Genomic DNA, 27,809 nt, shown 5'->3' with positions numbered 1-27,809 from the left:
TCGTTCCAATCTTTGGGGCTGGCACTATTTTGATCACGTTTTACTGATCGGGAAACTGAGGCTGGGGGTATTTAAGTGGCCTGCCCAAGCTGGTAGGAGGTGGTCTGACTCCAGCGCCGTCTTAGTGACGACTTCAAATTACGGCGGTGAGTAGGCAGCTCCTGGTGGGTGGTGTGAGGAGCACATGGAATGAACGTGAAACACCGGTGTGCCGTAGGCGCTCCATAACGCCACGTCACTGGGGGACTGCTCCTCTCTCCACCTGGCCAAGTGACGTCGGGCAGGTAGCTTCCCCTCGGGCTGCCTCAGTTTCCTCCCTGCCCGCAGAGGCGGGAAGCGCGAGCAGGGACGCGGCGCTGGGGCGCACGGAGAGCGGGGCGGGACAGGGCGGCTGTGGGGCTGGGCCGGGCGCGGGAGGCGGCCCCGAGGGGTCACGTGGCGCGGGGCCGCGGCCGAAGCAGAAGTAGCGAGCGGCGGCGGCGGCGGCGGGCGTGCGCTGCAGGGAGTGTCCGGAGCCCGGACGCGGGCGGCTGCGCCCGGTGGCACGGCCAGGTGAGTGGCCGGGCCGGGCAGGAGCGCACGCGGGGCGCCCGGGGACCTGCGCCCGGGCGGGACCTGCACCCGGGCACAGCCGGCGAGCGCAGGGGCGGGGCGCGTCGTCGGAGCCCCCCACCTGCTGTGCTCCGGGTCCGGGCGGTGACCGCTCGGGTCCCGGCCCAGCCGCCGGCCACTTCCTCACCCGGGGCCGGCTCCAGCTCGCCGGTCCGTGCCGTGGGGCGGCCCCGGCTTTGAATGGGAACCGAGAGGAAGGGGCGCGGCTCGCGGGCGGGGGGTCCGGCGAGCGCTGGCGTTCCAGGCTCCTCTGGCCCAGGGGTCCTGCGCGCGGTGGCGCGGTCGCTCCGGACGCCTGCGCGCGGCGCTCGCTGCCTCTCAGGACCGCACTTCCCCGTCGTCCACACGTGGTTGCGGGCTGGGGGCGGGCGGGGCAGCGATGGCACCCGGGGCGCAGCCCCTCCCCGCGACACCCTCGGAGAGTCACTGGGATAGTCTTGATTCCCTCCCCCACGCCATCGCACAGTTGTGTGCGTAACTATGTGTGTACGTCGGTGAGTTTTCCTGGTTATGTTTTGGAATCTCAAAGAGGTCATTACTCCCGTAGGGGAAGGATTCCAGTTAAAGACGGTCTCGTTTGGACAGGGGAGTTGGCGCCTGCATTCCCGCGGAGGCTGGGGTGGGGCTGACGGAGATCCAGGTCTTGAACTAGAGCGAGAGGCTATGTTGGGGTGAGGGGGTGACAGGCGCAACGGAACAGGTGGCCTCGTCATTCAGAACTTAATTTGAATTTCAGTTCCATCTGCGTGGCCCTGGGCTTGTTGAAGAACCTCTCTGAGTCTTCTCCCCCCTGGATGTCAGAGCCACTCACACGTACTTTCCAGGGCCTTGTTGAGAATTAGAGCTTTATCCATGGAAAGGTTCTTTACCCTCTGGTTAGAGGGCCCTTCGTGGGGCTTGGGCTACACGTTCCTTAGCTGCGGTTCTGCGGGCCTTTTTGGGGTCCATGCCGGTCTCAAGCATTACTCTTGCTACACAGGTGTGTGGGCCATGTGTGCACCACCGCAGGGATAGTGCTCAGCATGGCCTTCACTGATGCCTAAATTTCCCTGTTACTACCGCCTCCCCACCCCCACCCCCACCCCACGTGGAGTATAAGCAGCTCCTCTGCAAGAGGCAAAGCAGGGACCCCATGAATAGCCCTTTGCGCTCACTGGGTGGAGTCGGTGGAAAATTGCTGGTGAGAAAATTTCTGAAAGCACTTAATTTAGAAAATAGTAAAATAAAAAAGAAAAGCTTATCCATTATGTCACCACTTATGTTAATACAAAGTCGTCCCCTCCACCCTCTCCCACCTCCAGCAGTAACCATTCTCCTGGATTTATAAGCAGACAGCCTTTACAAAAATGTAATTGTATTTTTCTATGTGGTTTGCAACTCTTTTTTCATCTAATATCACACGAATCTTTCCAGATCAAATTGTTTCTAAAATCTCTCCCTCATTCTTTCCAATAGCTACTGAGCATTCTTTAAGGTATTTGTTCCAATATTTAAGGACATCCGCTGCCCCCCATTGACAAGTAGTTGAGTTTTTTCCTGTTTTTGTTTTTTTTTCCTTTTCCTATTACAGCTATTCTGTGAACATCTTTGCACGTGTCTTTTTCTGCACATGTGTGGTTGCTGGATCAAGGCATATGCATGTTTTACATTTTAATAGATGCTCACAGGTTGTCCTACAAAAAAGAAAAAGAGCCAATTTACACTCCTACAGCAGCTGACACTACCTGGTTCCTTTAATGAAAATATGTATCCCTCTGATGCTGAGGGTGGCTGTGAGATGCAGGGATCATGTCTCTCCATCTGTAGGAAGGGTAGTCACCTAGCTCAAGGATTTGGCTGTACCAAATTTTAACGGAATTATTCGGTGGGATTTTGAATGAAATCCTGTACTGCCCTAACATGTGAGAGAACACTGAAGAGAAGAAAACTTCCCTATTTCCTGGTTTTGGGTTCTTTTATGTCAGAAGTTTATTTTGAAGAGCAGAACATAAAATGTAAAAATGGCAAGACCTCTTTTAAAATCTTAATCATGTTAGTATTTACACCATAAGTTGTTTTACAAAGTTACCCATTGAAGATGAGAAACAGAAACAAAGAGGGATTTCAAGGCTATTTCATTTCTAAAAAAAAAAAAAAGCAGAAGCAAAATGGAAATTGTGGTGGTCAGTGCCCTCTCCTGAGGTCAAGGTCTTGGAGACTTCCTTTCCTTTGTGTTAAAGCCTGGAACTCTGGAGGCCAGAGCTGGCAGCTGGCTGGATTTTGATGGTTGACTCCAAGGGTCTTTTGGCTGTAAGAATCTCTTCCCAGTTGGGGAGAGGCAACATGAGAGGTTGGTGTTTATGGTTGAGCTGACCCCCTGGGCTTCCGAGATGGAAGTAACTGGAATCCCGGGGCCCAGAGCCGGGGTTGGAAAGAACTGAGGGCCCTGGTGCTTTGTCCTGGTTTCTGTTTAACTGCAGGTGTTGTGATGGGGCTTGTGTTTCCTACTTATGTCTTGCTGGATGTTGGCCTTGAGGCCTGGGAGTGGGGAACTCCAGGGGCACATGGCTGATAGGGCAGTCAGCATAGTGAAGAGTGTTGGAATCAGGACCAGGTTCAAAACCTCGTTTTGTCACTTTTAGTGGTGCATCCTCGGACAAGTTCCTTAACCTCTTGAGAGGGGCAGGGGCAACTTAGTATCTGGCCAAATTCTGCCACGGGAGTGTGCATTTCAGAAAGTAGGTGCTGAAGGATTGGGGGCTTTGCAGACCAGGTTCCCATCCTCGTGTTGTCACTGTCTGTGTGACCTTGATCAAGTACTTTCACCTCTCAGGACTTCAGTGCTCTCCTCTGGCATTCCTCACTGAGATACATGAGATGAACCAGGTATGGCAGGTGCTTGGCACCTGGGGAGGGCCCAATGAACAGCTACTTGACAAAGACGAAATGGGCCATGGGGCACTTTGTCCATCCCTTTGTCCTGGGGGATGAGCCGGAGGTCATTCCAGCTTCTCCTGACAAGTTTCAGAGTTCTTGGTGCACCCTGCTAGTTCTGCCTCTGGGCCTTTGCTTAAGCCGGTTCCTCTGACTAGAACACTGTTCCCTCCTGCTGCATCTTTTTAAAACATTGGTTTCAGATGCTTTCCCCCACTTTGCCCCCAGAAGCCGTCTCTGAGTTCTCCAAGCTTCTAGCCCAACCCCAAACTAAATTTGGAGCCCCTTCTCACTGCTCCCTTCCTCCCACCCCCCATGATGTCTACATTAGAATTGCCAGTTGACTGGTCTGTTTCCAAATGAGCAGAGAGCAGGTGTAACTAATGATTTTATTTCTTGCTGTCAGCACACCCTTGGAGGTGCCTTTGGAAGTTGGAGGGGTGTGCAGTGGAGGGAGGAGGCAGCAAGTCCTGGGCCTCCTCTCCCCGCCCCCATCTTCCCAGCCCTCCATTTGCAGCCCAGTCCCCAGCTCAGTGCCTGACATAGAGTGGACACTTGATTAACATGTTCACCAACTGGCTGATTAATGACAACTGAGGCCCTGCTAAATGCTATGGGCTGTACATACATTGTAGCTTTTAGTCCTTCCAGCTGCCTCTTGAGGGCATTTTACCCCCATTTTACAGATGAGGGAACTGAGGCCCAGATTTTGAGCTTGGCAGGAGGCTGACACCTGGCAGGACACCTGCCTCTCACTTCCTGGTCTTTGGATTGGGAGAGCTCTCTAGTGCTGCTGTGTAACCTTGGGGGCTACAGAGTAATAACTGTGAGTGCATGAAGGCATCTGGAGGGAGGTAAGAGAGACACAGAACAGTTGATGGTTATCTAGTCATGAACTGCCTAGTAGTGTCTCCTGTCAATGGCAGACCCGTATACAACGATGGTCCCACAAGATTTTAGTGGCTGTACCATGTAGCCTAGGCATGTAGTGGGCTATACCATCTAGGTTTGTGTAAGTATACTCCATGATGTTCCCGTTGCCTAACAAGGCATTTCTCAGAACATATTCCTGTCATTAAGTGACACATGATTGTAGAAACAATTGCTAAATCTAAGGAGCACTGACTTTGTATCATTTTACGGGCCCAAGATGTATCATTTTGTTTAATCCTTACAAAAACCTTAGGAGGTGGATAAGGTTACCTTCTTTTATTGGAGTGGGAATGAGGCCCAGAGGGTTTAAGTGACTTTCTGTATTGGCTGCAGCCTCCTTAGCTAGGTGGGCCCTGGTGGTTCAGCCCCAGAGCCTGAGGACCCCTTCATTCTAAGTCCCCTATCAGGGACAGACAATGTATCTTCAGACATTTGAGAGGCAGAATAGGGGAGTGGTGCAGAGTGAGAGCTCAGGGAGCTCTGCAGGGTTTTGAACAGACGAGTGACATGATTTGATTCATGTTCTGAAAGGATCCTTCTGGCTACTGGTCTGATAATTGGCTGTAGAGGGCCAGGGCACAAGGGGTGACCAGTCAGCAGGTGACCAGAATAATCCAAGTATGAGATTGTAGGAGGAGCCAGCGAAGAGGTGAGACAGGTTGGATTCTGGATTTGCTGATGGATTGTAGGTGGGCATCAGAGAGTCTAGACAAGATGCCTCCAAGATTTTGGGCCAGAGCACCTGCCACAAATATCAACCACCACAAGAATAAGTCACAATCAAGGACACCTACTGGGTGCTGGACATTACCCCAGGGCTTTGCTGTGGCATCCCATTTTAGGCTGCCTCACTGTTCTAACAATCCCATTTTAGAAACGATGAAACAGGCATGGAGAGGTCAAGCAGCCTGCCCAGGGTCATACAGTTGGCAGGAACCCACAACAGGATTTGAACTTGAGGCTGCTGGGCCCTGACATTTTCAGCTCTTTTCCATGCAGAGGAATCAATAGCTTGGGTCTCCACAGACACACTCTAGAATTGTTTTTGTTTTTTCTGTTTCTAATTTTGCTTAGGAAGTAAAGGGATGGTTAGAAATCTCTAGGCAGGGTAGAAAAGGATGCCGGCATTGAGGGTGTGCTGGGGGTTGGGAGCCAGCCCGGGCTGCTATGGCTATTCAAATATTCTACAGGATAAAAGTGGGTGGGGAGAGAGGGGGTCCCTGCCAGGCTGGGATGATTTGATTATTCAGACCTGGGGTAACATTTGGATCATTGGGGGTCAGGGCTCCTCCCACACCTTGGCTTCCATTTAGACCTCTGTGTCCTGCCTGGGCTCCCTGAGTGGGTAGTGATTCCCTGGCACTAGGATCTTCTCCTGAAACTCATCCTAACAGGCATGAGACAGGATTTTGGCTCCTGAAGTCCACCCCCTGTATCTGAACCCCCCTCAATTAACTAAAATCAGTCCACTCTTTTGTTCTGCCCTTCCAGCCTCCTTTTTTTCTCCCGACTCCTTCCTTCTCCCTGGAGAGGCTAACAATGACCACCACGGTCAACGTGGATGCCCTTCCGGAATATGAGAAGAGTCAGATCAAGCGAGCCCTGGAGCTGGGGACGGTGATGACTGTGTTCAGCTTCCGGAAGTCCACCCCCGAGCGGAGGACTGTCCAGGTGATCATGGAGACGCGGCAGGTGGCCTGGAGCAAGACCGCTGACAAGATCGAGGGCTTCTGTGAGTACCCGCTGGTTGGGGCAGTGTGGCCTGGCCCTCCCGGGCTGTGGTCTGGACACCTTTGCCCCTTCCTGCCTTCAGTTGTCACTGCAGTTGCTGCTGGTTTGTTGCGTTCTTTTGTTCTAAAAATGAAAGCGTTGCCATTCTATGTGGGACTCTGTTGGGGTTCCGGGGAGGTTCAGCCAGGAGAGTGCTGGTGAAATTACAGAAGCCTGAGAGGGCTGACTTGGCAATGATCTCCTGGGTTGGTGGGTTTGCTCCGTCTGACAGCATCAGGATGGTCTGGTTCCCAAAGCTGGTCAGGTTGTCCTACCTCTTAAGGGCTAACTGACCTGCACTCGTGGAAACTTGTAGCTTGGTAGCCAAATGCCTACTGCGTTTTACTGCAAGCCATAGCAGCCAGAGACCTTTGCTTTAGTCTCCAAGCAGAGGGAGCAAGTCATGGAATGTTCGGAGCTTTCAAATGAAGTTCTAGTCCTGGTGGAGATGTCTTCCCTTTCCCACCTCACTTTGAGTGGGCAATTGGCCCAGCTCCTAAAATGTCAAAGACTGTTTTTAACAAATGAGTAAGGACACTTAAGCAAATTTCAGTTGCAGGGACTTGCTTTAATTTATATTTTTTATTAACTAGCTTTTAATTGAAAAATGAAAATGTACTCTTGGGGGTTGGGGAGTCAAACATCCCATAAACAAGCATCTCTCTTCCCCAGGCCCTGACCGATGCTCCAGAGGCAAGCTCATTACCTAATTCTTTTGTCTTCAAGAAATAGTCTATGCTTGTGTAGTATGTGTGTGTTTTTTTTTTTTTTTTTTTTTGTCGTTTTTTCGTGACCGGCACTCAGCCAGTGAGTGCACCGGTCAGTCCTATATAGGATCCGAACCCGCAGTGGGAGCGTCGCTGCGCTGCCAGCGCAGCACTCTACCAAGTGCGCCACGGGCTCGGCCCGTATGTGTGTGTTTTTACACAAATTGGAACTATTACATACAATTCTGCACCTTGATTTTTTTTTTTTTTTAAATTTAGCTCTTATCTTGGAGGTGGCTCCTTATCAGCATGTATTGATCTGCTTCATGCTTTCACGGCCACACAGCATTCCGGCACATGGCTGCAGGGTACCAGTTTAACCCTAGAGATGGACATTTTGTGCTGTTTCCAGTCTTTTGTTTTTAGCTGGAGCAACTTTTCTTGCATTCTTTTTTCATAACAGTTTTATTGAAATATAATTCATGTACCATACATGCAGTTCACCCATTTACAATGCACTGGTTTTTAGTATCGTCACAGAGGTGTACAAGCACCACCACCATCAATTTGAGAACATTTTCATCATCTCAAGAAGAAATGCCATACCCATTAGCCATCACCCCCATACCTCCCAGCCCCAAGCAAACATGAATCTACTTTCTGTCTCTATAAATTTCCCTCTTCTGGACAGCTTTTATAAATGGAATCATATAATGTGTGGCCTTTTGTGTCTGTCTTCTTTCACTTAGCATCATGTTTTCAAGGTCCATCCATGTTGTAGCATGTATCACTACTTTATCCCTTTTTATGGCTAAAAATATTCCATTATATGGATATTCCACAATTTTTTTACCCATTCATCTATTGATGGACATTTGGGTTGTTTCTACCTTTTGGCTGATATGAATAACACTGCTCTGAACATTTGTGTACAAGTTTCTGCGTGAATGCATGTTTTTATTTCTTTTGGGTATGTAGTTAGGAGTGGAATTGCTGGATCGTGAGCTAACTGTATTTAAACACTTCATTGATTAAAAGTGGCTGCACCACTTACATTCCCACCAACAGTGTGGGAGGGTTATCCTGGCATTATTCTTTTATGCACACATGTGGGCATGTCTGAAAGACATTTCCTAGAAGATTTATTTCTGAGTTAAAGAGTACAGTGTATTTTAACTTTAAAGCGCAGTTTGGTAACGCCCCACTAAAGAGGTTGCTCCACTTTACACTTTAGCCACACTGCCAGGGGATTCTACACTTGGCCATTCACAGATAGACTGGTAGCTTGGCATAGTTCTTAATTTAATTTATCTTATCATGAGTGAGACTGAACAGCTTTCTGAAAGGTTTCTCCTGACATTAGAGCTGAGTAGGTCTCAGATGGCACAGAGCCGGAAATCCTACTTTGAAAATGCCCATGTGTGAAGGCAGCCAACTTTTCTCCCAATTTTGTTTGCAATGGCTGCATTTGACCTCCCAGGTGGCCCAGAACCTGTTGCAGCTGGGGTGGGGGCCTGCATGGGGGGGGGGACAGGCACTGATGGTAAATGCAGGTGTGCCACATTGAGACTGGATGGCAGGTTCCTTTCTCTTCTTGACCTCCAGGTCCCAAGCCTGGCTGACCATCAGAAACACCTGGGAGTGGTGATTTTAAAAGTACAGGTTACTGGAACCCTCTCCTGAAGCTCATTCTTATGGGCATGAGGCAGGATTTTGGTTTGAAATCCATGTCCTGTAGTTCTCCCTCTCACTTAAGTAAAATCAATTCATTCTTTTATTCCACCTGTTCAGCCTTCTTGTTTCCTTAATTCTTCCTGGAATGGCTGAGAACGATGGTCATTCATCACTTTGGCTGAATTCAGAATTATAAGTCTTCCAGGTGATCCTGGTAACTAGCCAGGTTTCATATCCACACCATTCTAGATAGACTCTCTCCCCTCCCCCAACTCCCGTCCTCTTCTCTGCCCCTCCTTCACCCCCCACTCTGTCTCCCCACTGCCTCCCCCTTTTTGAGTGCCCACTCCGCCAGGCACTGTTCTAGGTACTGGAGATAGAGCAGTAATTAGATTAGATTCACATCCTCATGGAGCCTCTGTGTTTTGTTAGATACAAGCAGGATGGGGCTTGACTTCCAGTACTGTTTGATGAGCTTTGCTGTGTGACCTTGGGCAAGTAACTTCCACTTTCTGAACTTTAATGACCTTATCTGTAGAATGGAAATAACATTGGTGTCCACCCCACAGGCTTATGGTTGGGAACAAGCATATGAGTGGATACACTGAAGGCACTCAGCACACTTCATAGCAGATGATTAGCAATCAGTGGGAACTGCTATGATGACTTTTGCTGCTGTTGTTGCTGAAGAGTGGTGTCCAGCTTGTCTGGGGACTTAGAGTCTTGCTTAGGTGTTTGGACCTTATCTGGAGGTCAGAAGGGATCCATTGACAGGTTTTTAGGAGAAAGACGGCATGATTGGATTTGCATTTTGAACATACTGTGGAGGTCAAGTTTGAGATGGTGGTGTTTGTAAAGTGACAGAAAAAGTCAGTGTAGGGGTGAAGAGCTTGCAAGTGATGCTCCCCCAACCACTTTGAGAGAGCAGGCCTTTAGGCCCTGGGTGGGGACTGTCAGTGACACCTTTCCAGTCCTCTGCTGTAAAGGGTGAAGTCTCGAGGGGAACCCCCAGTTCTAGCATTCTTTCAGGGGTTTCTGGTGAGCAGGAACTTGCTGGTTACTGAGGGGTGTGCAGCGGGCATGTGGTTTTGGGATACTTGGCAAGTGGCGGGTGACTTTTAGGTGTAACGGCCCCCATGCGGGCCTGGGTGGAAACAACTGGATCCCACGTCTAAAGCAGCTAGTGGTTCTCAACCAGGGCAATTTGCCTTCCCCACCACCCCGGGGGACATTTGGCAATATTTGGAAACATGTTTGATTGTCACAGTTGGGGGACAGGGTGCGATAGGCATCTAGTTTGTAGAGGTCAGGGGTGCTGCTGGATACCCTACAATGCACAGGATAGTCCCCACCACAAAGAATGATCCAGTATAAAATGTCAGTGGTGCTGAGATTGAGAAACTGCTCTGAAGGCACGGGTTTGCTTTGCTTAGACTTATAAAATGTCACTGGGTAAAATAGGGGTTTTTTTGGATCCTGTCATGATGGAGCTATCTCATTTGTTTAGCCCATATTTGCCATCGTATTAGGTGCTAGACTCTGCTGCGAGAGAGGAAGGTTGGAGTCTCAGCTAGCCATTGCAGGATTGCTGATTAGTACCGTGGTGGGGACTTGCACTGGGTATCGCTCAAGGGAGGAAGCCTTTTGTCCATCTGAATGTGTTTGCGTGTGTGTGTGTGTGTGTGTGTGTGTGTCTGTGTGTGTGTGTGTGTGTGTGTGTGTGTTGGGGGGGTATGGGGGAGGCCTCAGGCGGAGGAGCTACTTGTGTGGAGAGAGGAGGGAGGGATTTACCAGGTGGCCAGCAGGGATGACTGTCCTGAGGTGGGATCAGTGGGTGCCATTTAATGCAAACGAGTAGATTTGTGGGTAAGAAATCTGGGCAGGGCTCAGCTGGGTGATTCTTCTACTCTTTGTGGCCTGGGCTGAGGTCATTTCATGGAACTTAGCTGGTATGTCACCTGGTCTGGAAGGTTCCAGAATCTTCATTCACACATCTGGCACCTTGGTAGTGATTGCTGGAAGACTGGGCTCAGCTGGGACCATTAACCAAGCGCCTACCACAACTGTGGTGGTCTCAGGCAGAAGCTGCAGGGCTTCTTATGACTTAGCCTCAGAAGTCCCAGAAAATCACTTGCTCCAGCTCAGGTTGCTCAGACCAGCTCAGTTCAAGGAAAGGGAATTTCTCTCTTAGGAAGTGGCTTCCACAAGCCACCATATGAACGTGGACTCTGGATCCCGACTCATGGTTCCAACTCCTGCTCTACCACCTACTAGATATGTGTCTCTGTGCTTTGGTTTCTCAATCTGTTGAGATAATAGTAGTTCCTGTCTTATTGAAGAGAGTGAAATGGATCTTATTTTATGTACTTTTTTATATGTGGGAAATATTGCATAATTGAAACTTAATACTATAAAAGCAAAAAGAATAAAGCTGCTGGGTGGGGAGCCCCAAAGCCTGGCCTCTAGTGGAGAAGACTGTGGATCTTAAGCAAACCACTTTAGCTCCTGGCGTCTAGTCTCCCTTTTGCTCTGCAAGGGTGTTGGCTAAGACGGTGCTGGGGTTCCTTCCATCCCTCGTCCTCTGCACGGGGAGTTGAAGAGAGTCTGTAGATGAAGGGAGGGGGCTTGTGGAACTTCTGGGAAGTGCTGTGTATGTTTATTTTTTTTCCTTCCAAGGGGCCCCAGTTGAGCAGCCTCCAGGTAGCAAGAGGCCTGCTCTGGGCATTTCTGAGTTGAGCCTTAGGTGTCCTCTTGCAGGTCACCATTTGGGAGGCCTTTGGTGTGTCTTGGGAGCCCACGTGGTGCTACCTATTTGTGGGTCTGGATAGGGTTGGCCGTGGCCTTGAGCCACCTTTGAGGGTCTGGAGCAAGTCCATCTTGGCTGAATCGGCTTTTATCCTGAAGTTTTCACTTTCACTGAGACTTGTTTTCTCTTTCTGCTTATTTTTGGCAAGTTGTGGTTGCCCATGAACGAGGGATTCTCAAACACAGGAGCTTTCTGTTTCCTTGGTATGAGGTCCTTGGCTTGCCTGTCTGATAATAATAATAATAGTAATAATAAATACTGTTGGTGAGAGCCACCTCTAATGAATGCTCATTATGTGCTGGTCCCTGTGTACTCTCATCACCTATAGCAACTCATTAAATCCCCACAGGGATCCTGGGAAACAGGAATTATCCCTACCTTATTTATGGGGAGACCAGGTAACAAGCCCAAGTACAGGAAAAGCAGAACTACCACGTAAACTCATTCTGTCTGCGGTCAGAGCCTCAAATCTTCCTGCTCTGTGTTGCTTTCTTCTCCTAAATGGTCTCAAAGGTGGTTTGGTTCTGTAGGTAAGAGAGAAGCACGCTGCTTGGGACCCAGAACGACAGCTTCATTCAGACTTTGTTACAGCGGTAGGGACTCGTGTGTGGAGCAGACTCTGCAGGGTGCTGCAGATGCCCAGAGGGCGGGACCTCATCCTAGAGGTGGCTGGATTAGTGGGGTGACAGAAGGACGCGCCAGCAGGAGACTGTGAACGTGGCGTGGAAAAGTATGAACAGGACCGGGGTAGTAAAGTGGGATTTTACAGTATCTCGGCTCATTCTGAAATGCATCCATGGGCTTCCTTCCATCAAAAAAATGAATAATTCTGAAAGTTGGTTTTTTATCAAAAAGTTCTTGAAACAATGAAGTCGATGTTTTCTCACTGGGATCTTCTGTCTGAGAAGAAGTCGATTGTCTGACAGGGGTCCCCAAGCTCCTCCCGTCAAGCATCTCATCAGAAAGAAGACTCAGCCAATGCCCCTCTGTTCATAAACTTAGTTATGTTTCGGTTATAGGTGTGCAGTGACAAGTACAAGAGATTCCAGAGCCCGACTGCCCCAGTTCAAATCCTGGCTCCACCACTTGGTTGGGGCATGACCTTGGACTTCTCATGTCACCTCTTTGTGCCTCCATTTCCTCATCTGTAAAATGAGAATAAGAAAAGCACCTGTCTCAAAGGGCTCTTGTGAGGATGAAATGAAGCGATAGACTCATGTGAAATGCTTCAACGGTGCCTGGGCAGAGGATGTGCATGTTACCTGCTCTTGACGTGGTCATCGTCCATCATCATCAACATAAAGGGAATGACGTTGTAGGAAGGATGAGATAAGATCAGAACTTCTTTTTATATCATGATTTTCCCTCCTGCGCCCAGCGGGCTGTCCTGCTCCCCCGTCTTGGTTATGTATCATCCACATTGGAGCCTGCTGGGGTGGAAAATAGAGTTGACATTTTTGTTCTTGGTGGTGACAGAGCCCTGCTTTTCTGCTGGATGGTTGAAGAATTGATCTGTCTTGTCTTTCAAGGGCTGTCAATCAGCAATATTCTTAGGATTTGTTCCACTCAAAGAGGACCTGGTGTTTGTTGGGTAGTACACTTGTCATTGGGGATAAAGTGAACAGGACAGTGGAGATCCCTAGAGGAGCTTACAGTCTCAGAGGAAAGACAGAAAAAGCCAAACTAACACATTCAGTCATTTTGGGTTGTGATGGATGCTAGGAAGGAAAGAAACAGGGTGCTGTGACAAAGAGTAACCAACCAGGAGCACTATTTTAGCTAGGGCAGGCCTCAGGCTAGTCTGTCTGTAGAGGTGACCTTTTAGCTGTGACTTGAAGGGTGAGAAGGAGGGAGCCACAGAAAGCTCTTGGGGGAGAGCATTCCAGCAGAGGCATAGCAATAAAGCTTCCCTATTAGTCAGAGCAGGCTAGCAGTAATAATCAAGTTTATCTTGATATAGTACAAGTTTATCTCTCTCAAGTCATGATCTAGTGGGACTGAGGGACAGGACTCTGTGCTGTCTGGTAACACCACCATCCCCTAAGGTGTTGGAGGCCACCACAGGATCCTCAGTCTGGCCAGCATGTAGGAGTAGAGGGGTGGATACTGGAACTGATGTACCTTTTTCTTCCCACCTTGCATTGACCAGAATGTGGCAGGTGACTAACTGCAAGGATGCTGGGAACCATGCTCTAGCTGTGTGCTGGAAGAATAGGAAGTGGGTTTGCTGAGCATCCTTCCAGGTCCTCCTAATTTTGGAGGGTGCAGAGGCAGCTATAGGTGCCCCACTGAAGGCTAACAAGTAGAATAATTGTAAGGGTTTGGGGCTCTTGTAGGAATCCAGAAAAATGAACAGCCTTACTGCGGGGCCTCATGGGGTGGGGAACAGCATGCTGTCGGCACTGAGGAGTCTCCCCCTCTGTCTGTGACAAAAGCCACTGATGGTGACATTTCTGCAGACAGTCCTCATCTGCTCTCTTAGTTTTCTCTCCTGTCTCTCCATGCCTTGGATTTGCACCATGGCCCCATCAGCAAGGGATTTGGAGGGGAGGCTTCCCTCCGAAGGGCTGTGTCTTTTTAAGCCAGTGTGTGTGGACTGGCTGCTTTTGAGACCAGAGTCCTCTCTGGTGTGGTCAGCTTTGCCTGGGTGTTGGGTGTGGCAGATGTGGTCTCCTGTTAGAGACCATCGTCTGACCCCTTCCGGGCTGGTGGGCAGGGGTGGGTGCCTGTTATGGGTTGAATTGTGTCTCTGCACCCAATTCATATGTGGAAGTCCTAACCCCCAGTGCCTCAGAATGTGACCCTATTTGGAAATAGGGTCTTTGCAGATGTAATTCGTTAAGATGAGATCATGCTGGGATAGGGTGGACCCCAGTTCAATATGATGGTGTCCTTATGAGAAGAGGAAAGAGAAACACAGGGAGAGAAGGCCAGGTGAAGACAGAAGCAGAGAGTGGAGAGATGCATCTATGAGCTACGGGACGTTAAGGATGGCTGGCTGTCATCAAAAGGTAGCAGAGAGGCGTGGGACAGATTCTTGCCTAGAAGGAACCAACCTTGCCAACATGTGGAGTTTGGACTTTGGACCTCCAGAACTGTGAGAGAATAAATTTCTATCGTGTAAGCCTCCTAGCTTGTGCTAAATTTGTTAACGGCAGCCATAGCAAATGAATACTCCTCTTCAAAAGGAGCTGGAGGGGCGATGGGTTGCATGGTGATTAATGTATGCATGTGGCCTTGGATATTAAGGACAAGTTGGAGTTTGTCATAAAGCAGTTTGAGTCCTTGCTCTACTCCAAGTGTCCTCTTATTTTCTCACTGTGTTGGTCTTGACCTTGGCCCTGAGAGCGTAAAAGGGAGTATAGTCTAGTGGTTAGATGTGGGAGGGAGCATCTGTCCCTTGAAACAGTGCTGAGCCCTGGGAATGCAGGTGCATCTCACTTTATGTCACTGGGACTGCTGGATAGCAGCTGGTGCAGGTTAAGTCTCTTACGGATCGTGCTGACCGGTGAAGGATCTGTTAAAGAGCACCCCTTGGTGAAACTTTTTGGAAAGACAATTGTATCCACCACCTGCCCCTAGTCTATCTTAGATATAAATGTGGAGTTTGTGTACCAGGCTAGCGAAGTGACATGTCTTGTTTTGTTTTGGGAGAGACTTAAGGGCTTTGCAGTTTGAGGTTGAAGCCAGAAGTCCTGGTGTCAACATTTCCTGTCCTCGGTGGTCCTCACCCCTGGACTATGAGCTCTGGGAGGGCAGGAATTCTGTCTCTTCTGCTTGCCAGAGGGTTCCCCAGCACCTGCCCCATGCCTGGCCTGCAGTAGGTGCTCCTTGGATACCTGGTCCACAGACAAGTCAGGAAAAGGACCTGGATGCCCCTCTCAGCCTCAGTTCCCCTTGTTTCTCCCTAAAGACGACAGTGTCCAGGGTTAAGATAGGGTACCTCTGTTACAACTTCCTCTTTAAGCACACACCACAGTTCCAGTCTTGGCCCTGGCACTTACTGACTGTGTGACCTTGGCCAATCCTACCTGGCCTCTTTGAGCTTCAGTTTTCTTATCTGTGAAATGGGGTAACAGTAGAGGTTTCTCATCAGATAGATGTGAGGATTGCATGTAAACATTTGTAACATGCGTGCTTATGTACTTAACACAGGGTGACCCCCGGTCACAGGGCAGTAATGATTTGCCAGGTAGCAGGTGCCTGCATGCTTGGGGACCTGGGAAGTGGGCTGAGGTATAGCCCGCACGTGTAGAAGGGTCCTCTTCTTCTGTGGCTCAGGGCTAGGGGTCCTATTGGGGTAAAGATCCCTTGGATTTGAGCCTGAATGTGTTTGGGGAGCACAGCTCCTTCTGTGATGCTGTGGAGGTCTGGGCTGGGAGGAGAAGCATCAACAGGGCCGTGAACAGGATGGGTGGTGATGCCAGGGTAGGGTGGGGGGCCTCTCCGTGTCTCAGCACTGCTGGGAAGAAGCTGTGAGATGCTGCCTCCAGCTGACTCAAGCTGTGCTGGTGGCCACGGGTGGGCGTGAGTTTGGGGGGTGAAGCATCTCTGGGTGTGACGAAGGATTCCGTTCTGAGAAAGAAAAAATGGGGACTTAGTAATTTGTAGAATGGAAACTAGCAAAATTGCACTAGACCAAGCACAGTAAGAAAGTCAGTGCAGTAGGAAGGGGACCCTGCAGAGCTTGGAGGAGGAGGAGTCAGCGCCACCCACCAGCCTCAGTACCTGGGGCATTTGCTGATCTCCTCCCGCGGCTGCTGCTTTGGCCTGGATTTCACCAATTGGTGTCGCCCGTCCCAGCTCTTCCAGCCACTCACTCTGGGCTGTCCCTGCCTGTCATCTGCCTCTGCCCATGGGAGCAGCCCCCATACCAGCCAAGGACACTGCTGGAGGAGGGTCTGTGTCCTGGGGTAGGTAAGAAGGGCCCAAGGCCAGGCTGGCTCAGGGGGAATGTTCTGCTAGTTTCCTGTTTAAGACAGCTCTGAGCTGCTCCCTTCTGACCTTGCTTTATTCCCCTTAATTCCAACAACTCACTTTTTCCCCTCATTATAGTAGCAACTTGAACTCATTAGTAGAAACAGTCCAAATTGCAAATGACTGAGGAAAACCACTGCCCCACCTGGAGAGATGTGTGTTAACACTTAGCTATCCCCCTGCAGATTTTAAATTTTTTTGCAAGACATAGATACATTTTCACAAAATGCAGTCCTTTCATCATATGCTTTAGTGATCTACCATTTTCATTTTGTGACCATCTTATTATTATTATGAATTATTTTAAACATTGAGTTTGGTGTAGAAAATAATATGACAAACACCATGTGCTCAAGAACAAAGGTTCCTAGGGTCTGATAGTCAGGGTTTAAATCTTGACCTTGCCACTTAACGTGATTTGTGACCGGGGACAAGTTATATAACTTCTCAGTGTACCCATCTATAAAATGGGATAATAGTGGCGCGTACTTCACTGGGTTCTCATGGGGATTAGGGGAGTTAATCATGTATCGCCCTTTGGGATAGTGCCTGACAAATAGCCCAAAGTCATCAAGCACTCAGTAAGAATTAGTGGCTGTTGCTTCTGTTATTATTATTATTATTAATATTTCTATACACTCTGTAGTAGGCAGAATAAAAGCCCCAAAGATGTTCATGTCTTAATCCCTGGGACCTGTGAATATGTTACCCTATATGGCAAAAGGCTCTTTGCAGATGTGCTCACCTTAGGGATTTTCAGATGGAAAGATAATCTCCTGGGTTATCTAGGTGGATCTGACGTAATCACAAGAGTCCTTGTATAGGAGGGAGGCAGTGAAGGTCAGAGTCCGAGAGAGATTGGAAGATGGTACCTGCTGGCTTTGAAGCTAGAGGAAAGGGCCGTGAACCAAGGAATGCAGGCGGCTTCTAGAAGCTGAAAAAGGCAAGGAAACTAATTCTCCCCTAGTACCTCCAAAAGGAACTAGCCCGGCCCACATCTTGATTCTAGCCCAGTGAGACCCGTTTTGGATTTCTGACCTCCAGCGCTGTAAAATAATACATTTGAGTTGTCTTAAGCCACTACATTTGTGGTAATTTGTTATAGTAGCCATAGGAAATGAATACATTCTTTTAAACAACTTAGACAATTGTAATATTTGCTTCAGATCATTTTTGCTTTTTGCAGTTTTTAAGAAATAAAATATAAATACAATTAAGTCCTCCTGTGTACCCCGCGTCCTTAGAGAAACCAGTATCATGATTCAGTTATTATCATTCCCATACATTTTTCCCGGTTCAAAAATTTAAATCTACTATTAACGCATCATATGTTTTGCAGGTCTTTACATCAAAGACACTGCATTTTTGTCTCACGCTGTTTGCGAGGATCACGCATGTCGATGACATAGGTAGCTTTATTTAACTGCTGTGATCGATTTTACTCAACAAGGTCACTGCGGTAGATCGATCTAGCCTTTTGATGCTGGACATTTAGGTTGTTTCCACTGTGAAAATTTCCATTCCAGTAAATTTGTCTTCCATATTATTTTACATGACTTTAGTTTTCCACCTTATTTATTTATTTTTTTTTAAATCAGTCTCCTCTTTTGGGGATATTATGTAGTTTCATACTTTCCTGTGTCAAGCAATGATCCTGGGAACATTTTTATAGCTAAATTTTAGGCATGTCCTTGAAAATTACCATAGGATAAATTTCTAAAGGGATTTCGAGGAGGATGGAAAGGCCATGTGGTGAGCTTTGGGCACAGAGTGTTCCGTCCTTCCCCCAAAAAGCCACATCAACTTGCACGCCCAGCTCCCTCCCCGGCTGGTATCTGGATGTCCGCTTTTCAGACATGAAATTCCTAGGCAAGGACAGGGGCTTGAGTGTCTGTGCTTCCTTCTCCTCCTGTTTGGCGTTTACTCTGGCCCAGGCTGTGAAACCTCAGGAGCGATCAAGCTCCTCTTGGCTAAAGGCTTGTGGCTCTCGCCCCAGCATCAGCATGACTGGGATGGTAGGAAAACTTTTGAACCCTTTCTGTGGACCGAGTCTGCTGAGGTGTCCTCATTTAATCCATACAACACCCCCCTGAAGATGGTATTTCTCCAGTCTTCTCGATGAGATACCTGATGTTGAAGGAGGTCAATAACATTCCGAAGTTGACAGCCGGGCAGTTCCTGTGCTGGCTCAGCTCATGCATTTGTTGGTACAGGCCATCGTCTGGGATAGGAACTGGGTGAGATATTTTATATTCTTGGTATTGGTCTGAGTTTTCAACATCCAGTGTGTATTTTATATCTTCAGCACATCTCAATTCAGACCAATTCAATTCTGAGTGCTCAGTAGCACATGTGGCCAATGGCTAGCGTATTGGACAGCACAGCTCTAGAATGTATCTCTTTTCTCCTTTTGCATTACCTGCTTCCTTGTTCCCCAGGCAGCAAAGGTGTTCCTTATGTGACAGTTGCCATGATGATGGTGATGGTGCTTTCTGCTTGGTGTGGTCAGATGGCTTAATATCCCACAGAGACTGAAAATGTGGAACCATGAATGTCTGCTGGCTTTGCCATCTATCCTAGATTTAAGTGTGACATCTGATTGCTGGGCCTGGGCATCCAGTTCCAAAAGTGCTTCTGCAAATGACTGGGCAGTCACAGTAGAACATTCTCCTGGGGGTCACCTGTGTTCCAGGTAGCATTGCCCTGGTTGCAGCCGGGGGAGCTTCTGTGCCTGTCAGGACTCAGGAGTCTGCACCATCACTTGGCTTTGGGACAATCCGCAGACATGTGGCAGAGGTTCACAACTTGTCTTGTAAATCATAATTGAGTAAGTTCTATGCATAGGAAAGAAGTGGAACACAGGAAGAGGGTTGTGTGGGTCAGGAGCATGGAAGGCTTCACCGAGAAGGTGGCATTTGAGCAAAGATGGAAAAGGTAAGGGAGTGAGCTCTGTGGATACTTGGGGGAAGTATGTGGTAGGCATAAGGAATGGCCAGTGCAAAGAAAGCCCTTGAGGTGGGCGTGTTCTGGGAGGAGCGAGGGGGCCGGGCAGATGGTGATGGGCAGTAGGAGAAGCAGGAGAGTTGGGAGGAGGCGGGTCTGCACGGCATGGGGCTGGGAAGGCTGCTGTAGCGCTTGGGCTTCTCCTTGGAGGGAGGTGGGAGCCCTGGGACAGTTTACAGCAGAGGACTGCTGCGGTCCCTCCAGCTGCTGAGTCAAGGTGGACCTCCTTCTGTGTTGTCCATTCTACTTTCTGGACAAGGTTCCCCGGTTCACATTTCATGTCCAGATTTCCATTTCCAGCCTCATGTGCCGCCACACAGCCAGCCTTTTCCTCCTCCAGGTGGTCAGAGGGTGCCTCACAGCAGGGCCCCATCTTGTTGAACATGGTGACTTCGTGGGGGCAGCTGCCCATGTCTTGTCCCAGCTTCCCCCTCTCCCTACATTGGGAAAAGGATGAAGGCTCTGGGGCCCAAGAAGAAGCAGGGTGTCCTGGTAGCCCCATCTGCAGGCTGCAGGGATGGGGGAAGTGTGGAGTTGTGGGGTGAGGGGCTGCTCTCCGGGGTCCCGGAGGCCTGGGCTCTGCACTCTGGGCCTGAGGTCCAGGTTGCCAAGGAAGAGCCAACTTCAGGCAAAAGTGCCACTTGCAGCTTCATACAAAGCTGGAAGGTTATCAGGACCCCGCCCCATCATCGCCGTCACCACCACCACTGTGGGAACTAACATTCCTCTAGTGTTTATTGTGCATCCGGTGCAGTTCCAAGGGCTTTCCATGTACCATTACTTGCCTAATCCCACAACCCTATCAGGTTGATACTATTAATATCCCCATTTTACAGATGAGGGAAATCAAGGCACAGAGAGATAAAGTCACCTGCCCAGGGTCACCCAGCCAGTAAGTGGCCAGGCTGGATGCAGGCCGGCAGTGCTGGAGCAATTGTGCTCAGCTACCTCTTGCTACACTGTGCCAGAGTACAGGAACCACATGGTGGACACTGCCCTCTGTCCCCTTGCTTTACTGAGTGCTTTGCCTGTATAACTCTGTCCCTGTCCCCAATCATGGAGGGGAGGAGAGTGAAATGGTCCCTACTGTGAGCAGTTGTGTGTGTGCTGTTGGAATCCACAGGCAGGTCTGAGCGCCCTGTGGCTGTAGGGGCCAAACTCATGTCTGCTCCTCGGCACAGGGCTTCCAGACACAGGGCCGGCAGGTGATGCAGCGAGTGACCCTCATGGGGTGGGGCTGTGCCCGCTGGGGTGCATGCACTACCCGGGGAGGGAGCACCACCCTGCCCAGGTCCCTCCAGCTGGTGCACAAAGCTCTTCTGATTTTTCAAGGGAAGTTAGAACCCTGGATTCCTGTGTGACATCTCTCAGTTTAAGATGTTGATAATGGAAACATGAAAACAAATGCATTTAACCCAAGTGCTCCTGGGTTGCAACCACTGACTTAGAGAGCCCTCGGGGGCGTGGAGATCCTGGGGTGGCTTCTCTGCTTCCCATAGGTGGTCTCAGCTCCTCCAAGGGTGGGAGGCTGGGACCCAGAATCTCAGGACCCCCCTATTGCCAGACTGTTCTGTGCAGATACAAGCACACAGGACTATGGATTCTTCCAAAGGAGAATTTTCTTAGACTCCTTTATCTTTAGATGAGAGCCCAGTCCTCGCTGGGGTCCTGATGGGGAGGTTAGCAGTCTGGTGGGAAGTTTTCTCATTTGAATTCCACCTTTTTTTTAAAAATCGAGATTTAATTCAGTATTATAAGATGCATCCTTTTCAAGTGTAGTTCAGTGGTTTCCAGTATATTCATAAGGTTGTGCAACCATCACTGTGGTCTCATTGCAGATCATTTTCATCACCCCAAAAAGAAGCCCCAACCCCGTTAGAAGTCACTCCCCTTTCTCCCCTCCCCCAGTCCCTGGCAACCTCTAATCTACTTTCTATCTCTATGGACTTGCCCATTGTGGACATTTTGTGTAAATGGAATCATACAGTATATGACCTTTTGGGACTGGCTTCTTTCACTCGGCATTGTGTTTTCGAGGTTCATCCATGTCGTAGTGTGTGTCAGGGCTTCATTCCTTTTTATGGCTGAATAATATTCCATGGTAGGGAGAGACCACAATTTATCTATCCATTCATTGACTGATGGACATTTGGATTATCTCTACCTTTTGGCTATTATGAGTAGTGCTGCTGTGAATATTCATGTATAGGTTTTATGGACATATCTTTTCAATTCTTTTGGGTGTGTATACCTAGGAGTGGAATGACTGGGTCATATGGTGACCTTTGGTTTAACCTTTCGGTAACTATGTTTAACCTTTTGAGGAACTGCCAGACTGTTTTCCAAAGGGGATGTGCCGTTTTGCATTTCCTGAGGTCCTTCTGTTTTGGAGGTTAACCCTCCCCCTTAACCTCAAAAGAAGCAAACCCTTGATACTTTGAGGTCAGAATGTCCAGGTGACCATTGTAGAGAGAGACGGGAGGGTCTTGGGAGACTTTAGAGGGCCACGTGGCACAGGCTTCGAATCCCAGCTCTGTCTCTCACCGTGTGACATTGAGCAAACTTAACCTCTGCAGGTCTCTGCTTCCCCCTCTGCAGGGTGGGCATGACTGTGGGGTGCTTGTGTGAGGCTCCCACAAGATCAGGAGGGAAACATGCTGAGGGCAGTATGTGGCCTGTTGGGACTGCCTGGCGAAGATCAGCACCTGCGAGGCTGGCGATGTCGACCAGGCATTTTAGACACACACTTGTTTACTTCCCACCAAGTCCCTCTTAGGAATAATGCTCCCACTCTACGGGGGAGGAAGGGGTGTAGGAGTTTGTTCTGAGTAGCTGGGGTGGGGGGAAGCCAGTGCAGAGCTGGGTCTTGTTGTCCCTGAGCTCATTGGTGATTTGGGCCAGTTGGTTATATGGCAGGGAACAGAAACTGTGTAGACACTGCTGGGGCTGCCCTTGTCCCCTTGGCACGCACCTACATGCCATGGGCCACACTTGCTGCAAGCACCCGTGACTGCGTGTGAGGCTTCTCCTGGCTGCAGTGCAGGAGAGGTGGGGAGTGCAGGTATTTGAGGCCTCTGGAGCACCTGTTGCTAGATGTGGAGGTGGCGGATCAATACCTCGGCTCCCTCCCCTAGGTCAGGACGACTCGACTCGGGGGTGTGTGCTGCACTGGTCCGCAGGGATAAGGGGCTGGATAACACACCCTTTGTTGGCTGTGTTCCCTTCCCCATCTCATCACCTCCCTCCCCTCTGGAGCTGTACTGAGTTCTGATTCCTGGGGTGCCCTCCCTGAAAAACCACTTGCATGTGCATCCTTGTCTCAGGCACTGTTTCCAGGAACCCAGACGGAGACAGAGACCCACTTAGACCCCGTGTCAGAAAACACGTGGGCCAGAACTGGGTTGCTCTGGGATTGGCTGTTTTCTCTGTCCCTCATGGTGCGTGTGTGCCTGCGCCTGTGTCTCTCTCCTGTTGCTCCTGATCAGCCAGTCATTCTCTGTACTTCTGTCCTGATTCTGGACAGAGTGTATCTGATGGGCTCAGTTACTGTTGCCCTTAGCACGAGTTGGAGTATTTGTCTGGTGGGGTCAGAAACTAGCTCAAGCAAAAAAGAGAATTTAGGGGAATGTGTGGCTGAGAAGGATACTGCGCAGCTCCCAGCATCTGAGCAGCTAGGGCTGTGAGGGGCAGAAAGATGGTTTCTCTCTTTCTTTGTTCATCTTTCGGCTGGCCGTGTGTTTCCCCGTGAATCTCCCCTTTTGCAGACAGTTTCTCTGTAGAGCGGTGACACGGCCACAAGCGGCCCCAGCTGAGCAGCCCCATGAGGGAGTGTCTTTCCCTCAGCCTTGACACAGTGACCTTCATTATTTGTGGAGCTGGTATTTGTGAATTTGCCTTCTCGCTGAAAATTTATTTGTAATCTTCAAATCAATATTCTTGGCACTTTTGCGGTTTTTCATGGTCATGCACAGAGGGCGAAAAATTTGGGCTGTCCATACACACGTGCCCACCTGACGTCAAACAAGGCAACACTCTGCCCTCGTACTGCAGACTGCTGTCCTTTTTGCAGTCTATTTAGTGCCTTGTTTTCTGCATTTTTGTGCCTTTTGTTGGTGATTATGCTGTTTAAAATGGCCCTACACCCAGTGTGTTCATTCATCTTTTCATTCATTCCTCCCATTATTCGATAACTACTTATGGATCACCCACTAAGGGCAAGGAACTCTGCTGAGTTCTGATCGAAGGAGATGTGGTCTTTAATTTTGTGGACCATGTCGTTTAGTGGTGGGAGGTGGGCACACATTGGTTAAATATTCACGGAAATGCATTGATAATGAAAATGAAGGTAATTTCTGCTTCTCTCTAAGAGGGACCATGGGAGTCCAGGAGACAGCAGCTAAACTGATCTAACAGTGGCCTTTATGGTCCCAGTGCAGTGGCTCAAGTCCATGTCTAACCCACGTCCCCAGAAGGATGTGAGCGTGCATGTCCTGGAGTGGCCCTGCAGTGGTCGCTGTGCTGTGGGAGGTCACATGGCATCACGTATGAGAGCAGTGCTGGAGTTGGACAAGCTTGGGCTTGACAGCTGGCCCTGCCACTCTGTGTGACTTCCCACTTAGGCCTCAGTGTCTGCATCTGTCCAATGGTCACCATGGTCGTACCTACCTTGTGGGTTGGTGTGAAGACTAGAGGCCTTGAGCTCAGTGGTCCATCATGATCACTTTTGTTGGCAATGTGGTCAGTAGGGGATGGTTTTGCTTATGCGGGGTCCTGGGTTCACAAAGGGGAAGGCCCGTATCCAGTGTCAGTCACCTGGGGAGGAGATGTGTTTGTTCTCCAAGCATGGAAATTGGTCTGGGGGTGGTGTTTCAATTTTCTATTGCTATATAACAAACCATATCAAAACACAGGGGCTTCAGCAACAACAGTTCTGTGGGGCAGGAATTTGGGCAGGGCTCAGCCGGTGGTGGTTCTGTCCCGCTTGGTGTGGACTGGAGTCCTCACTTGAATATATTCAGCCAATGTCTGGGCTGGGAGCTCCAAGAAGGCTTTAGGGCCCCTCGATGCTCCTCTGTGCAGTCTCTCTCTCTCTCTCTGCCCCTCTCCATGGCTAGCTGGGCTTCTTCATGGCACGGTGGTCTCACAGTGGCTGGACTCCTACGTGGCGGCTGGCGTTCAAGAGAGGAAGCAGAAGCTACGGGTGTTCTTAAGGTTCGGGCCTGAAATTGGCAGAGGGTTACTTCTGTTGCTCTCTGTTGGTCAAAGCAAGTCACAAGGCCAGGCCTGACTCAAGGGAGGGGAAGGAGATTCTACTTGCTGGTGGGAAGAGCGGTAAGGCATGTGCGGCTGTCTCTAAATGGCCAGAGAGGGAGCCGTGGGAGCCAGGGGCATCTCTCTGGGCCCTGACCTTGTTGAGTTGTCCAGAAGGCAGGTAGCTGGATATTAAGAGGGTGCTCTCTGTGAGGAGGAGGGGGAGATGGGGACAGGGACCCCAGGCCAGTGTCTGTGGGCTTGTGCCAAACCTTTGGGGCTAGGGTTCAAATGTCTTATGATACAGGTGGAGTGGGACCAGGCCTGAGGGATAGAATGTCTTTTTGCTTGTTCTCTGGTTGTTTATTTCGCTGATCTCCTCAATGGCTAATAAAGTCTTCTGAGGTGACCTGCCTGGTTTAGCTGTGCTGGAGGAGGAGACGGGGGAAGGACATAATCTGGGGACAGAGCATTCAGAAGTGGGGACCTGCTCGGGGGATCAGCAGGGTGGGGTGTAGCAGGGATTGGACTGAAAGGTACCTGGTGGGACGTGAGGCACAGGGAAAATGTAGAACAGAGACCAGGACCCACTGCTCCCTTGCTGTGTGACCATGGGCCATTGACAACCTCGCTGAACTTTAGTTTCTTTGTCTATACCATGTGGATCATATTGGAAGCCACCTTGTGGGGTTAGGGTATGGATTAAATGAGCTAATACACACACCTGGTTCGTAGCACAGGGTTTGGCCCAGAGTCAGGGCTGAATGAGTGTCAGCTATGGAGGAGGGTGATGGTATGTCGTACTTTTACTATTCCCAGGACTGCTTGTTTCTAATTCCAGACTGACTAATCTTCCAAGATAAAACCTTTGAGTTGCTGAGGTTAATTTTCAAACATTTCTTTTTCCCCAATTGTGGAAGGCATATGTGGTCATTGTCGACAATTTTGGAATTCAGAAGTCTTAAAATGAAGCAGCTGTGATGTCACCTTCTGGAGTGACTGTTAATGCTGAGGGCGGTTACGTGAAGGGAGGTGGTTTTATTGCATATGGAGGCTTACTGGACCTGAAGGGGAGGGGTCTTTCAGTTGGAGCTGCCCAGGCTAGGGTGTAGGGTCTCCTAGTGCTCACCAAGGGGTGTCAGCTTGAATGGGGTGGGGGCCACACAAGACAGCCGGGTCCTCATGCTTGGCTGAGCCCTCTGGTTCCCAGAGGCAGCAGATACAGTCCCAGGGTGACCCTGTCCCTCCAGGAGGAAACTTCAGGGGCTGAGACCACTGTCCAGAGGCTTCTTTTTTTTTTTTTTTTTTTTTTTGTCTTTTTCGTGACTGGCACTCAGCCAGTGAGTGCACCGGCCATTCCTATATAGGATCCGAACCCGCGGCGGGAGCGTTGCTGCTCTCCCAGCGCTGCACTCTCCCGAGTGCGCCACGGGCTTGGCCCCCCAGAGGCTTCTTAATTTGTGTTTTTAAAACTGACATTGTTGGGGGCTCTTTTCCTGCTCTGCCTGGATTCTGTTGATGCATCCTATCATTCTGAGGGTCTCCTGGCCCTTCCAAAGGCCAAGGGGGCTTAAAAGCCATTTGGAACACCAGCCCCTCTCCAGAAGCTCAGAGCCTGCACTCAGGAGAATCCAGCTTTGTCAGGGGATCCAATCTTGATGCCTGACATTGTTCTAATCCCTGTGCAGGTGGCTACTTCGATTCTTATGGTCTTCTTGTTGGAAACCTTTGTAGGTCTTTAATGCAGTATTATTTAGCACTCTTAAAATTTGCCTTCAGTAATAATACTGAATTATTAGGCCTGACCCAATTTGGGGCCATGAAAAAGGCCACCTGGCAAGTCTGAGAACGGGACTTTGTTCCTCATTAGAAATGATTACTTACTCTGGAGACGATGGGGTTCCAGAATTCAGAACGGAGAGCACAGTTGTGCTGTTGCTGTGTGGTGGGGAAGGACGCAGACCCTGGAGCCACACCTGGTCCCACCTCTTCCTTGCTAGGTGAGGGTCGTCTCTGAGCTGGGTTTCTTTGTTCCTGTCCCCATACACAGCTACCCATTTAGCGCCCAGAAGGCAACAGGCACTGGGTGTGTCAGATGCTGGGTAAACAGAGGCACATGACAATGGCAAGGTTCTTCTCACGAACCCTGTAGGCTGGTAGGAGATGGAAGTGACAACTCAGACGCGTCATTACAAGTCAGGACAGCTCAGGGGTGGGAAGCCCGAGGAGGAGCCGTGCAGCCAAGATGGAAGGAGAGAGCCCTCCAGGCAGCGAAGGAGTGTGCCTCAGTCTCCCCAGGTGTAAGGCAGGGAGTAAGGTCAGCACCTAAGTCGTTAGGCAGTTGGGAAGGTAGAAGGAAATTAGTGGAGCACTTACCCCCCCCCCACTAAAACCAAAAAGTCATTTCAGATGTTATTTTTACGATTGTTATAACCAGAGAGCAGTCTCATTTCTTCCCTCCTGGAAACTTGGGTGTGTGAGTGTGCGTGTGTTTGTGTGCACATTCACGCCCACCCCACCTGGCTCTGTTTCCTTCTACTGTTTATTCCAGTGCCTTCTGGAGGTTTTATAAAGGGAAGGGTACCCTCCATGCTGTCTGTCTTGGTCCATTCTGGCTGCTATAAAAAAATTCCATAAACTGGGTGGCTTATAACCACAGAAATTCACTTCTCATAGTTTTGGAAGCTGGAAGTCCAAGATCAAGGTGCCGGCAGATGCAGTGTCTGGTGAGGACCTGCTTCCTGGTATGCAGAGGGTGGCTTCCTGCTGTGCCCTTACGTGGTGGGAGCACCGAGGCAGCTCTCCGGGGCTTCTCGTACAAGGGCACTGATCCCATTCATGAAGGCTCCACCCCAATGACTTAATCACCTCCAAAAGGCCCCACCTCTTAATACCATTGCATCTGGGATTTAGGTCTCAACATCTGAACTTGGGGGGGCCACAAACATCCAGACTGTAGCACTGTCTTATGGAAGTTCTTGGGAATGGGCTCAGGCAGTGCTGGACTGCGAAGGAGGAGGTTTAGAGCTGGGCTCCCTTTCTCCCTGTGGTCCTTCTAAGCATGTCCTGGAAGGGGGCTCGAGGGGCCAGCTGGCCCCCTCCTAGGGGATGGCTAGGAGAGAGTGTGCTACTGCAGCCTGGGCCCTTCAAGAGGTCAGAGGTGG

The 27,809-nt window shown here is 49.7% G+C and overlaps 1 protein-coding gene across 1 annotated transcript in view; it reads left to right on the top strand.

Moving 5' to 3' along the window:
* The first annotated feature begins 469 nt into the window (after positions 1 to 469).
* PLCG2 (phospholipase C gamma 2) overlaps positions 470 to 27,809 on the top strand; it is a 139,945-nt gene continuing 112,605 nt past the window's right edge. Inside the window, exons 1-2 of the mRNA XM_063111124.1 lie at positions 470 to 552; positions 5,950 to 6,190. Of these exons, the coding sequence (XP_062967194.1) occupies positions 5,998 to 6,190 (193 nt within the window). The 5' untranslated portion in view covers positions 470 to 552; positions 5,950 to 5,997. The remainder of the gene's footprint in view (positions 553 to 5,949; positions 6,191 to 27,809) is intronic.

This window comes from Cynocephalus volans, chromosome 10 (genome assembly GCF_027409185.1).
Source record: "Cynocephalus volans isolate mCynVol1 chromosome 10, mCynVol1.pri, whole genome shotgun sequence".
NCBI classification, from domain to species: domain Eukaryota; kingdom Metazoa; phylum Chordata; class Mammalia; order Dermoptera; family Cynocephalidae; genus Cynocephalus; species Cynocephalus volans.
The sequence above is the reverse complement of the archived record's forward strand: the minus strand, read 5'-3'. Positions and strand labels throughout refer to the sequence as shown.